Raw genomic sequence first — 15,285 nt, 5'->3', positions numbered from 1 at the left:
TTATGACATATGATCTGATTCAAATTGCCATCTCTGTTTGGAGGTTAGGGCCTCTAGAACACCATGCAGAGGAATGTATTGTTTAAATATGCAAAGTGACACTAAAACAGCAAGTTGTGTCTGTAGGTGGTAGAGGTTGATAAATTTTGTATAGAGATCCATCAGGACTAAAACATAGTGGTTATCCTTGGTTGAAACTGGAAGCTCTGTAATGTGTATGGGCACTATTTCAAATGGCCGCTAAGGTGAAGTGGGGCCCAAGGGAGTGTCATGATTGACAGGCAAGACATCGCAAACAATGTTGGGAAGTGTCTGATGACATGCAAGGCCAGTAGATGTATAGACCTGTCATGTATAGACCTGTCCATAGTCTTAGGCAGACGGTAATGTTTTGCAGGGTGACCAACTTTGAGCAAGAAGTTATCCCCAAGCCACTCATTCCACAATGCACCAGTCTATATAAGAGACCATTGGTGGTCATCTGCCATGTTGTAGCCAATCGAACATGTGTGTAAGGTCAAGAGCCTTCCTCTGTTGAATGAACAGGTACCAGTCTGTGTGAACATGTACTGCATTTGTGGATGTGTTGCAGGAATTGGACTTGTCTGGGGTGGTTAGGTGTTGAGGCAGTTTGTGGAACACTAGTCATTTGAGTTGCGACTGTAGTTGAGAGGGGCTTATGAGATGTTAGTACCATCCCAGTGATTGCCCATCCAATTGTGAAGGTCCAGTTCAACTGCCCAACATGCACATGTTCCAGCTGTATTTTGTTCCAGTGGGAGCTTTTAGAGACCCACTACAGGTTTTTTAGTCCATAATGAGGGTGGATGGATGGAGTGCCAAGGTGTGGCAACAGTGATGGGCAGACCAGACAATGGCAAACAATTCACAGTCAAATGTCAACCATTTCCTTTCTGACTGGCATATCCAATGATGTGTTCTCTACCAGCTATCTTTTGGGACAGGACACTCCCGATGGCATGCAGGGAGGCACCTGTGTACAACAGGAATGGGACAGACAAATCTGGAAAAACTAAAATAGGTGATCAGATCAAGGCACATTTCAGGGTGTGAAATCCACTGAAGGACAATCACTTGTGAGGACATTCAAAGGGCACACCTTGGTGAGAAGGCAGTGGAGAGGTTAAGCAATGTGAGAGAACTGCTTTATGACTTGCTTATATTAGGAACAGAGAAATAGAAATGCTCTCACCTAGGCAGCCTGCTGTTCAGAGCCTAAGAGAATGAGTCGAATAATGGGCGTAGGGTAGGGTGAGTGTCAGTATCAACAGTATTGCAGTGGACCACCTGGGAGCTGACATTTGTCCCTCATTGCCAGCTTCTAGCTGGTTCCCTGACCTGAGGGGAGCTGTGGGTCATCATGTATAGTGGAAAAGTGAACATTTCATTAAGGGGAAGTGTGGTACGATTGATTGGGATGGTTATGTAAGGAAAGGAGAGGGGACGACAGATGGCCTGGCCTGAATGATGCATGCTGGAGCCGGTGTATTTGTCCATTAAACAAGCCAGACATGGGGAGTGGCTAAACTCTAATTGGGTCCACTAGATGCCAGCAACTTGGTGTGTGAGCCATTTGAGGTCACTATTTACGTACCATGACTGTGAGTGCCTTTAGTTAGCAACTGCGTTCTGAGGTCTGCAATAGCTGTGGTTAATTTTGTTATTGGGGACTTCGAACCCATAATCATCACAGCTAGTGCTAGCCAGATAGCAAATGCCAACTACTTATAAAAGAAATGATATAAGGATATAACTGGGTAACATATCCTAACCTGACAGGATTTTTAGATCATACTCATTAAAGGTTATAATCTTTACTATAGGTTGTGTGTGTGATGCTGGGAGAAGTGTATCAGATATCAGTGATATGGCTGAGTGTAGATATATCTGATAAATAAACTGCCAGTAAACTCAGTGTATAAAACACTTTCATAAGAGGTATATGTACGATAAAGGAAAAAATAAACAGTGGCATCTTCCGACCTGTGGAAAGCGAGCCGTGCTACAGGCTATCATTAGCCTATGTCTTATTTCTTTGTGTGCGCTGAACATGAGAGAGAGAGAAAGAGAGAGAGAGAGAGAGAGAGAGAGAGAATAAACTGGGACTAGAAATTAGAAAAGGCATCAATTTCTACTCTCTGGGGAGAGAAAAAAAGGAGAAAATGGTGCATGTTAGCAGAGTGTCTGTCTCTTTAAGTGTAGATAGACAGATAGATAGATAGATCGTCCAAGCACCAAAGCCTTATAATGATTGTATATTTTCTTTCTGTTTTTTTTCTTCTTTTTATTATTATTATTATTATTATTATTATTATTATTCCGGCCAATGTCCTCCCACCAATTTTCAGGTGTGCCACTTAGACCTTCTAGCACCACCAACAGGCTAAATGTAGATACACATTTTTGACAGGAAATGCTCATCACAGAATCATCATTCCAATTACCTATGATTCCTTAAGTCATAACAAGGACTATGTCCTGTTACAAATTTTCTTTATCATCATCAAACTTACTTAAATGTTTTTAAAACTGGGTCTCAAAACTGGTTTTAGCTAGGTATAAGACCACAGCTTAAAGATCACCAAGAAACATTCATCACATTCATCATGAATCATGGTTTTATCATTGACCCATATGACACAAATGTCATAATTTCCACATGAATACAGTCAATCACAAAGTGTTTGGACCCCTTAATCAGTGCTCGTGGCTGTATTTATTATTCATTCGAGGAAACCAGTGAACCCGGAGGAAACCCAAGCAGACACAGGGAGAACATGTGAAATTCAGCATAGACAGTAACGTAAGCTCAGGATTGAATCAGAGGCTATCTACACATCTACACTTCATTCCATAATAAATCACACAGAATTGAATTTAACCGAAAGAAGGGAGAGAGAGGAAGGGAAAGAGAGATTTGTATTAGAGTAGTATCTGTGTCTTTAACTGGAGAGAGACGAAGAGAGAAAAAGAGAGAGGGAGGGAGGGAGGAAAGAGAGAAAGAGCGATAAAGGGAGAGAGGGAGTGTTGTGTCTCTTTAAGTGGAGGTAGAGAGTCAGTGTGCGCGGGGGAGGGGAGATGAGGGGGGGTTTGGCTGTGTTGGAACAGTCCTCCTGTAATGAGCAGATCTGAGAGAGAGAGAGAGACAGAGAGAGATAGAGAGAGAGAGAGATTCAAACACACCGACAGCGGAGATAAACGATAAGAAGCAGCCGATACAAGCAAACCAGGCGCGCACTCTCCCTGGATACACATCAGAAGGGAAGGCTCTGAACCTGGATTTATCACTGATGCGCAAACATTGGATTGTGATGTGGACCTGAAAGAGCGTGAGGAGAAAGAGAGCAAGATAGATAGACCGACAGGGAGGGAGAGAGAAATAGAGAGGGAGAGAGAGAGAAAGAGAGACAGCGACCATACAACGGATTAATAATGCTGGATTGTCTGCCGCCCTACTGATCCATCCATCTCCTGTTACCTAAACGACAGAATTCATACCCAGCAATCACGCGCCTCGTGTTTTTTCTTGATTCTTCTCTTTCTTTCATCCCTTCATCAGCAGCATCATCTGCAGCGTGATGATGTCGGGCGGGGGGTTTGGGTGCTGACGCTTGTACAGCAAGACAAGAGCCTCCTCCATACACTCTTAGAAAAGACGGTTCTTGGGTTTATCTCCCTAGAGGAACTCTTAAAGCTGGAATGTAGAACCTGACAATACAAGTTGAACCCATTGAAAAGCGAGAACCGTTAACCATCCAAAGAACCCTAGAGGAACCCTTTTTTCTAAGAGTGTAGAGTAGACGTGTGTAAATGCTGCACAAGCGCTTACTCCACCAAACAGGTTTCTAAAAAGGTGGAGCCTCGGAGAGCTGAGGATCGGGGCCTGAGAAGCCCTGCACATCCGAGTCGCTGCACTCGTGTCGCCCGGCGCGTGATGGCTGGAGAGGGCCTTCCGCTGTGTCCATCTCCGAGACGCAGTCGCCGGAGATCTGATCGGGAATAATAACCTCACTTTCTGGGAGCAGGATGGTGTGAACCCGTTTTATTTTTTCTTTCAGCCTGTTTTTTCGGTTTCAATTGGTGTCATTTTGTGCAACTGTTGACTGGCAGGGATATTTCCAGTTTAAGCAAAGTCTTCCAGTCTTGCTTTTGTACCCCCCACCACCACCACCCACTCCCGATCTTTTCTTTCATTTCATTTTTCTTTTTCCGAGATTTGTGGACTTTTGCCAAGCCCTATTTCATGCATGTCCACTGGGGGCAGGTTCAACTTTGACGATGGGGGGTCTTACTGTGGCGGGTGGGACGAAGGCAAGGCCCACGGCCACGGCATCTGCACGGGGCCCAAAGGCCAGGGCGAATACGCCGGTGCGTGGAGCCATGGTTTTGAGGTCCTGGGTGTGTACACGTGGCCCAGTGGGAACACCTTCCAGGGCACGTGGGCGCAGGGCAAACGCCATGGCATCGGCGTGGAGAACAAGGGCAAGTGGGTGTACAAGGGGGAGTGGACGCATGGATTTAAGGGGCGCTATGGAGTGCGGGAGAGCACAGGTGCCAGCGGCAAGTACGAGGGCACGTGGAACAATGGACTGCAGGACGGATATGGGACCGAGACCTACTCAGATGGGGGTAAGCACGAGATTCATGTTTACCTGGATTGGCAAATACAGATAGTGAGGTTGTTTTATACTACAGTTTAACAATCATTAAAGAAATAGTTTCACCATAACGTCCTCCTCCCTTACACTAAATGTAGTCAAATCCTAACATAGCAAACAAGTGTTGGAACAGCTACTAGCTAGGCCAAGTAACATTTCTACATTTGTACAGTTTACATAAATTAGCCAAATAAAGTTTGTTTTGTTTTTAGGGAAATTATAAGTTTCCATAAATCATGTAAACAAAAAAATAATACAAATTAAATGAGGCCTATACGTATAACTCCACCTTCAGACTTTAGATCACGCCTCCTTTTAAGCGCCTGATGCTCTGGAGCTTCAAGATGGAGCTACAATGGAACTCCATAACGTCTTTTAAGGCAATACAATAATGTAACGATGCAGATTTAATGTGCAATGCTAAACTGGAGGCATCACTTTTTAGCTACATTAGACTCATTAGAAAATAGTGGAAGTTACATTTCATTTTCATCTGAAATATGGCTTTAAGGTACTGTAAATGGCCAAAGGTTTGTAGATACCTGACCATCACACCCAAATGTGCTTGTTGAACATCCCATTCCAGATTTATTCCCCCTTTGCATTGTCATGCTGGAACAAGTTTGAATGTACAAGAGTGTAAAAGAGTGGATGTACACACTAGCATCACATGTCCTGATGTCCTGTAGAAAAAAAATTTAGTTAAATTTGCTCAATCACCACACAGTTATATCATCACATACTGCTTAGCAGAAAATGCTGTTGCTAATTACGCTGTGTAATAATTTAGCCACATTAGCTAAGCTAGTGAGCTACCAAAATGCAGCACTGAGCTAAAATTAGCATCTAACTAACTATCTTAGCTAAAGATAACTTTATCTTTCTAGCAGCAGCTACTGATGTGCTGCTAGAAATCTTGCTAGGGTTAAGTAACTATTGTATCATGTAGTTTAAACTAGTAGGCAGGTTTGCTATAAAGTAAGAACTTATGAATATAAAAATCTAAAAACTAATCTAAATCTAAATTAAGAATCAAATGAATTTATTAAAGAGAAACAAGAGAAAGAGTAGTAAAATAAGGTAGCATTCTACCTTTCAAAATTTTAAAATATATGATTTTGAAAATAAATTAGCAACAAAGACAACTTTATTCTCTTAATATCAGAATCTACGACTTTATTTTCAATATGATGTGTTTTTATCTAATCTTTATCAGTGACACCAAAACCCCATTGCAGTAAAGGAACAAGAATGTTTTAAATTAAGCTTCATTAAATTTGACTATTTGTTTTGAACTTTGTTTTCATACATTTAATTCTTTCCCTGTTTTCCTGTCTTTCCATGCAATTCTGTTTTATTTTTCTGCTTTTACTTAGTGAGCTGATTTCTTTTTTTGCTCTCCACATGCGATGAAGGAAGATAGATTTAGAGGCCCAAATTAAGGCCGTTCGGAGCAGACTGTGCTAGTCCGCTAACCAGAGAAAAAACAAAATTATTCATTTAGCAGAAACACAGCGTAGTGAGATCAGTCAGATTCACCCACATAAGCGAGTGTGTAACGAGGTCTCGGCACGCCAATGACCCCAGAGCAGAGCGCTGAAGCGAGGGAACGTAAGTGACAGAGACTGATGTGTGTGTGTGAGAGAGAGTATCCGGATTAGAGGCCTATTTAGCCTGAGTTTACCTAACACAAAACAGCAAGGCTTTACACAACACCAGCAGCCTAACACCGAAACACACACTGCTGTAATACCGAAACACACACTGCTGAAACACCGAAACACACTCTGCTGTAATACCGAAACACACACTGCTGAAACACCGAAACACACTCTGCTGTAATACCGAAACACACACTGCTGAAACACCGAAACACACTCTGCTGTAATACCGAAACACACACTGCTGAAACACCGAAACACACTCTGCTGTAATATCGAAACACACACTGCTGAAACACGGAAACACACTCTGCTGAAATACCGAAACACACAATGCTGTAATACTGAAACACACACTGCTGTAATATCGAAACACACTCTGCTGTAATATCGAAACACACTCTGCTGTAATACCGAAACACACACTGCTGAAACACGGAAACACACACTGCTAAAACACCGAAACACACTCTGCTGAAATACTGAAACACCGAAACACACTCTGCTGAAATACTGAAACACCGAAACACACTCTGCTGAAACACCGAAACACACTTCGCTGTAATACCAAACACACACTCTGCTGAAACACTGAAACACACTCTGCTGTAAAACCGAATCATACACTGTTGTAATACCAAACACACACTCTGCTGTAACATCAAAACACACTCTGCTGTAACACTGAAACACACACTGCTGTTACGCCAAAACACACTTTGCTGTTACACCAAAACACACTCTGCTAAAACACACTCTGCTGTAACATCAAAACACACACTGCTGAAACACCGAAACACACTCTGCTGTAAAACCGAATCATACACTGTTGTAATACCAAACACACACTCTGCTGTAACATCAGAACACACTTTGCTGTTACACCAAAACACACTTTGCTGTTACACCAAAACACTCTGCTAAAACACACTCTGCTGTAACATCAAAACACACTCTGCTGTAACATCAAAACACACTCTGCTGAAACACTGAAACACACTCTGCTGTAACACTGAAACACACTCTGCTGTAATACCAAACACACACTCTGCTGTAACACCAAACACACACTCTGCTGTAACACTGAAACACACTCTGCTGTAACACTGAAACACACTCTGCTGTAATACCAAACACACACTCTGCTGTAACACCAAACACACACTCTGCTGTAACACTGAAACACACTTTGATGTTACACCAAAACACTCTGCTAAAACACACTCTGCTGTAACACCGAAACACACTGCTGTAACACCGAAACACACACTTCTGTAACACCAAAACACACCTTGCTGTAACACCGAAACACACCAGGCTGTAACACCAAAATATACTTTGCTGTAACACCAAAAGACACTCTGCCATAACATAAAAAATATTAGGCTGTAACACCAAAACACACTTTGATGTAACACTGAAAAACATTCCACTGTAACACTGAAAGACAGTCTGCTGTAACACCAAAACACACTAAGCTGCAACAATGAAATGCACTCTGCAGTAACACCAAAACACATTCCACCGTAACACGAATCACATTCAGGTTTAACACTGAAACGCGCTCAGCTGTAACACCAAAACACACTTTGCTGCCCTGTAACACTGAAATACACTCCACTGTAACACTAAAACACACCCGGCTATAACACCGACTCACTTGGCTGTAACTCTGAATCACACTCCGCTGTAACACTAGAACACACTCTGCTGTAACATTACATAGATATACATCATAACACCAAAACTTTAGTTTTGAATTTTGCCATATTAAACAAAACAAAAATCTAAAAATGGATGTTGGAACAACAAATTTTATGAATGATATAGAAGTGAATTTATTGATATTTGAAACAAATGACAGAAATGATGGAGTAAAAAATACTGATGGTGTATTAATGCTGAAGTGTTAAATAATGCTAGTTAAGGGAACCTTAATGTAAGGCTTTACATTTTTTATCATGTTAATGCTACAATTGATCTAATCAATAATCCAGAGCTATTTAATATAATTTTAATATTAATGTGGCTCCGTAGCGCATGGATAAAACTCAACTTACTGTTAGTTCATCGAGATAATAGTCTTATGCATCTATTTTCTTGACCTCCATGGTTTCTTCCATTTTCTTCAAAGAATGGCCAAAGACAGATTTTTTGTTTGAGATTTAGAAACATGCAGAATGGCCTAGCTTTGTGAATGATCTATATTTCCAAATGCGTCTTGATGACGTAGCACTGCTTCGACCTTGCAAACAAAGCTCACAGAACAGAGTTTTAAAATATTGTGGATTATTTAAGGCTCAATTACACATTACAGACTTCTATAACTGGACAGTGGCTATTATGCTGTCCAGCTAAAGGTCAGTTCACACTGAAAGTGTCACTGAAGGATGTTTTAGTTGTCTATTTCACACATGTTTCCTGAAACAGACACCTTTACATTTTAACCAACATTTCATTCCACGCCACCTTTATTAGATGCTCAAGAATGCAACGCTGAACGTCCTGTTGCATGTTTCTGCTCTAAAGCTTAAAGCAAAAACGCCACTGAGATCCGTTTGCATCACGCACTCCCACTGTCTCTCTGCTCAGAACTTGATATAAAAGCATTTACACCAGGGTTGTAGAACATGTAGAACAATGACAGCCAAAGACATAATAAAGACCTGGATGAACAGAAACATTTACTGAAAAGTGCATTGAAAGATCATAGCATCTCTACAACTGCAGATTATCATGTGAGAAACAGCCAGAATTTCCCACAGCTCGGAGAAACTAGTCTGCTATTTTGGATGAATGTAACATGCTGCTGTCCTGACGTCTCTTTAAATAAAGCTTCAGCTTGTTCCGAATGCAGCAGCCTGCTTTCCTTACCAGGAAGAGAAAATCAAGGCTAATTACACCCATCTTATTCAAGCTAAACTGGCTCAGGGGTGGAAAAGTACTGAGAAATTGTACTTAAGTAAAATTATGGGTAATGTGTCAAGTAAAAAAAGATAAAGATTAAAATGGACTTGAATGAAAGTCAAAACGTATCAACATTTAAATATACTCAAGTATTTAAGATTAAAAATGAATCATTTTAACTGATCGAAAATTAACAATCCAGATTTATTTATTTAAATCTTCAGCATGGAATCCTTCACTGGACAACACTTCTGCACAGGTTTAGTCTCGGCACCATTAACTAAGATGACGTGAACAATCTTTCCGTTGTGAGAGAAAGTCATAAGAATGCAGATGATCCAGTTACCAGAAATCATTTTACTCTGCGTCTCTGCACTTCCAGTTGTCTGGGGTTTCATTTGACATTGATGTGAATTTGATTAAAATATTTTAAAATAATGAAGACACAAATGATTGGTGTAGCAGATGAGCAAGCGCGAAATAAAATAAAAATCTAATGGCATTGGAAATTTTTAATGAGTAATTTGAAGGTCAAAATGGAGCTGTAAGAAGTAGGAGTAAGAAGTGTGTTACTTTCTTCTTGTAAATTTCCCTGAGTAGCAATACAAGAGTATTCGATTTCAATAATATTGAGTAAAATACATACCTACCAACATAATACTCAGGTACAGTAACTCACATATTTTTTAACTCTGGCTGCATTGATTACAAATTTCTGATGATGAAGCGTAAAGCTCTGAATGATGTTTCACTCCAGCGTGTCTTGCTGATTTCCTGAAGCAGTATAACCCATCCCGAGCACTTCTCTCAGCTGAGACAGGACTTGTCATGTCATGACTTCCCCCTCTTGTCTTGTCTCCGCCCCTGTCCTGTGATTTGAACTGTATGTTCCCCATTCTTCTCACCTGTTTTCAGTTCATCCTTGATTAGTTTGTCTATTTATACCCTGTTGTGTCTTAGTCTTGGTGCAAAGTCTTCAAACTTTCAAGCCTTGCTTGTGTGTTTTCTTGTTTCTTGTTGTTTTGTGGTTATGACCCTCGATCGTGTTTCTCATGTGTGAATGTGGATTATCTCTTTTCCTTTCTGCCTGAGAATCTATCAAGAATTTTATTTAGGAATCAGCCTGGCGTTAGCTAAAACGGTCTCCACTTATTATTATGGATTAGCACTAAAAGACAGGAAGTGCTGTTCGGCTAAACTAACACTTTCATGTGGTGTAACTCTAGAAGATTCTTATGGCTTGGTGTTCTGTCAGTGGTTAAATGAAGCTAAGCGGCGGTCTAGCCTGCAGTGATCAGACATACTGTATATACACAGCTCATAGAAACTCTGAGCGTTTATACTAGAGAGAAACCGAAAGCGCACAAGTCTCTTAATGCTTTGTGGACACGTTCAAGATGTCATGTTTTACAATTATAACCTTGTAAACAAAGTTGAACAAAGTTAGCTAGCTAAACCATTCATTATAGGCAACTCCTTATTAAGAACAGGACTTAGATATCTAGCGTTAGATAGCTAGTTTACTGATGTAAGTTTTAGGCGAGCTACATAGGGTTTGTTACAGCAGTATAAATTATAATATAAATTAGCTAACTAGCAAGAAGTATTAGCTAATACTTAGCTAACTAGCAAGAAGTGTGTGTTTATATTTTTAAAACAGTTGTGAAATTCAGCTGAGACTAAGTTGCATAAAGCTGAACCTGCACTTAGCAACAGCAAAGCAAACAAAGCATCATCTCTCTCTATCTTCCTCTTTCACTCTGCCTCTTTATTTCTATCGCTCACTCACTATATGCGTGTGTGTGTGTGTGTGTGTGTGTGTGTGTGTGGTACAGTAAGTTGCTGTGGAAACCCACACCGTCTCCCGCAGCAGGTCAGCGTGTCACTGGGGACTTGATGCTCCCTCGCTCCGATTGGCCGGCTGACTCCGCTAATGGTGTTTACCTGCATGGCCCTAATCTGCACAGCTTAATCACCTCCACAGGAGAGAGAGAGAGGGAGAGAGAGAGAGAGAGAGAGAGAGAGAGAGACTGACTGACTGACTGAGACAGAGAACAAGATAGCAAAGAAAGAGAGAGAGAAAAGAGAGACAGAGAGAAAGAGACAGGGAAAAGAGAGAGAGAGACAAAGACTGGGGAAGAGAAAAACAGACAGGAAAGCAGACAGAGACAAAGAGAGGCAGAGACAGAAAGAGAGACAGAGAGAGAGAGAGAGAGAGAGAGAGAAAGAGACAGGGGCAGAGAAAAACAGACAGGAAAGCAGACAGAGACAAAGAGAGAAAGACAGGCAGAGAGAGAGAAAGAGACAGTGGCAGAGAAAAACAGACAGGGAGTGAAAGAGAGAGAGAGAGGGAGAGAGAGACCGTTGTAGGAAAATAATCGATAGTGTGGTGTGATGAGTTACTGTTACCACAACGAAGTTGATTTTTAAATTTTTTTAATTTATTACTGAATGGCATGTCATACTTTTTATCCCATTATAGTTACATTTAATGTTCAGCTTGTCATGTGAGTGTAAACTCCTCTGTCCTGATGATGTCGGAAAACTTAGTTATAGCTTTACCTCTGACTGTTACAAAGTGCTGACACTGGAGACTCCTTCCATCAATGTTCCATAAATAAACACCTCCCTATTTATTATTATTATTATTATTGTTATTGTTATTATTATTATTATTATTATTAAATCCATCTATTATTAGTGGAGCGTCTGCCGTACAGATCCCTGTGAATGAGCTGTTACTATAGAAACGATAACGCATTAGAAGCAGCTGCACTCCTGTCAGAAATTAAAATGTAAAGCTGTATTGTGGATATCATGAAATAATATGCAAAAATGTGTCATTTTTAAATAATTACATATTGTTTTTTTAAATATAAAAAATAAAAGTACATTTATTTTTGTAGACATGGAACAAAGACATGTCTTTTTTAATGCAACACTGCTGTTTTTTTATAGCAAACCTTTACATATGGTGTGTCATAGAGAATGTCTTCTCTATGAGAATCGTGATATGATGTTTTTGTCTTATCGTCCCACACCGAGCTGTGTGCTCTCTGTCTGTCTCCACACACACACACACACACACACACACACACACACACACACACACACACACACACAGACACACACACACAGTACACAGTTACTTTGGACTAAAAGTGCTGACTTGTTGAAAAAAAAGGCAGAGATTAATAATTCATAGTGCGAGTGGATTAGAAGCCACTTTGCGCTCTGCAGGAGTCTGAATCCTCTCCTGCATGATTTTCTCTCACTGTAGGAGACGCAGTGTTAAAAGCGTTCACTCCACAAACAGGATGAAAAGAAAGAAAGAAACATGATACACTCTGAATACAGACATACTCAGCCTCGATAGCAATGAATGCATGTTTTTTTAAAATAACGACTGTAAATCTGCCTTGAGGAGAAAGGAGGAGAGGAGAAGCTCACTCACTCACTCACTCACTCATTCAAGCATTCACTCACTCACACTCTCACTCACTCACACACATACACTCACTCACTCACTCACACACTCACTCACTCAGTCTCACTCACACACTCACACACTCACTCATTCAAGCATTCACTCACTCACACTCTCACTCACTCAGTCTCACTCACACACTCACTCACACACTCACTCATTCAAGCATTCACTCACTCACTCACACTCTCACTCACTCACTCACTCACTCACACACTCACTCACTCACACTCTCACTCACTCACACTCTCACACTCAGTCTCACTCACTCACACACATACACTTACTCACTCACACTCTCACTCACTCACACACTCAATCACACACTCATTCAAGCATTCACTCACTCACACTCTCACTCACTCAGTCTCACTCACTCACACACATACACTCACTCACTCACTCACTCACACACTCACTCATTCACACACTCAATCACACACATACACTCACTCACTCACTCACACACTCATTCAAGCATTCACTCACTCACACTCTCACTCACTCAGTCTCACTCACTCATTCAAGCATTCACTCACTCACACTCTCACTCACTCAGTCTCACTCACTCACACACATACACTCACTCACTCACACTCTCACTCACTCACACACTCAATCACACACATACACTCACTCACTCACTCACTCACACACTCACTCATTCAAACATTCACTCACTCACTCACTCACACTCTCACTCACTCACTCACTCACTCACTCACACTCTCACTCACTCACTCACTCACTCACACACTCACTCACTCACTCATTCAAACATTCACTCACACTCTCACTCACTCACTCACACTCTCACTCACTCACACTCTCACTCACTCACACTCTCACTCACTCATTCAAACATTCACTCACTCACTCACTTTCTCACTCACTCACTCACACACACACTCACTCACTCACTCATTCAAACATTCACTCACTCACTCACACACTCACTCACTCACTCACTCACTCACTCATTCAAACATTCACTCACTCACTCACACACTCACTCATTCAAACATTCACTCACTCACTCACTCATTCAAACATTCACTCACACTCTCACTCACTAACACACTCACTCACACACATACACTCACTCACTCACTTTCTCACTCACTCACACACATACACTCACTCACTCACACACTCACTCACTCACTTTCTCACTCACACACATACACTCACTCACTCACACACTCATTCAAACATTCACTCACACTCTCACTCACTCACTCACACACTCACTCACTCACTCATTCAAACATTCACTCACACTCTCACTCACTCACTCACACACTCACTCACTCACTCATTCAAACATTGACTCAGTCACACACTCACTCACACACTCACTCTCTCACCCATTCATTCACTCCCTCACTCACTAACTCACTCATTCACTCATTCACACACACTCACACACACACTTAGTCATTCACACTCTCTATCTCTCACACACACACACACTTACTCACACACTCAGTCAGGTCAGGAGTGGGTCATGTGGCAAAAAAAAAAATCTTGCAGTAAAAAATGTTAGTCCTTGAAGTGATGAGGTTCTGTCTGTTTTTCTTGTTTTGTTTTAATAAAAAGGTTAAATATTAGACATGAGAGCTAAAATCTAATGTCTATTAATAACTTGACAATGAAACTATTCATTTTGAGAAATGTGTTATTTCTCAATGTCTCTTTGCATTCGTGATTTTTTTAAAGTCTTTACTCATAGATTAGAAACAAAAACAGGAACAAAAAACACAAAACAAATGTAACTTTTCATTGAACGTAATTTTTAAATTGTTCCAGAGTGAAAACATTATTTTAAAAAATGCTTAAGCAAAAAAAAAAGATTTTATTTTCCATTACAGTGTGATTTCATGAGAATAAAGCTTAAAAACCTAAACATTTGTCCAACAGGACTACATTTTTCCTGTTCAGAATCTGTCACTTCCTGTCTGGCTACACAAAGATCTGACATTAGATCAGAGGTTTTCAAAGATGGATGACGGCTTGAAAATCTCTTTAGAAAGTATTTTTCCTTTATATGTATACGATTCCTTTTCTGCAAGCAACAAATTACGCTCAAAAAAGTATGGCCTGAAATTTTCAAAAATAAATACACATTTTTTGTTAGAAGCAGAGAAGGCTATTATATCTAAAGAACGTTATTAACCGTTCTTTGATTTTGTTCTGAACAGATTCCAGGTAAAGATGAGGAACGATGGAGCAGGAAGGGAAAAATACAGTTTCTGTTCAGAACAAACCAAAGTGAAAAATAAATCGTTTGTAATCGTTTCTAATTCTAACTGGCTTCATGGCGTGTTCTCTCCAAAGACCGAACAGAAAAGCTGTACGAACAGTTCTGTCGTTTGTCCTTTTGTGTAATTTGTACTTTAATTGGACAGAGTGTGTTTAGTCTATCAATTCTTACTTTCTCTTCTCTTCCAAAGGCATTTCACAGGGAAACAATAGTCAAGTCGAGTCAAGTCAAGTCGAGCTTTATTGTCATTCTGCTACATGTGTGGTCATATAGTGGAACGAAATGTGA

General features: G+C 40.6%; 1 protein-coding gene across 1 annotated transcript in view; it reads left to right on the top strand.

The window, feature by feature from the left end:
* The first annotated feature begins 3,132 nt into the window (after positions 1-3,132).
* Positions 3,133-15,285, top strand: part of jph3b (junctophilin 3b) — a 52,335-nt gene continuing 40,182 nt past the window's right edge. Inside the window, exon 1 of the mRNA XM_026946664.3 lies at positions 3,133-4,650. Within this exon, the coding sequence (XP_026802465.1) occupies positions 4,269-4,650 (382 nt within the window). The 5' untranslated portion in view covers positions 3,133-4,268. The remainder of the gene's footprint in view (positions 4,651-15,285) is intronic.

The sequence above is a fragment of the Pangasianodon hypophthalmus genome, chromosome 7 (genome assembly GCF_027358585.1).
Source record: "Pangasianodon hypophthalmus isolate fPanHyp1 chromosome 7, fPanHyp1.pri, whole genome shotgun sequence".
Classification (NCBI taxonomy): domain Eukaryota; kingdom Metazoa; phylum Chordata; class Actinopteri; order Siluriformes; family Pangasiidae; genus Pangasianodon; species Pangasianodon hypophthalmus.
Note: the sequence above shows the minus strand (reverse complement) of the source record. Positions and strands in the feature narration are given on the sequence as shown.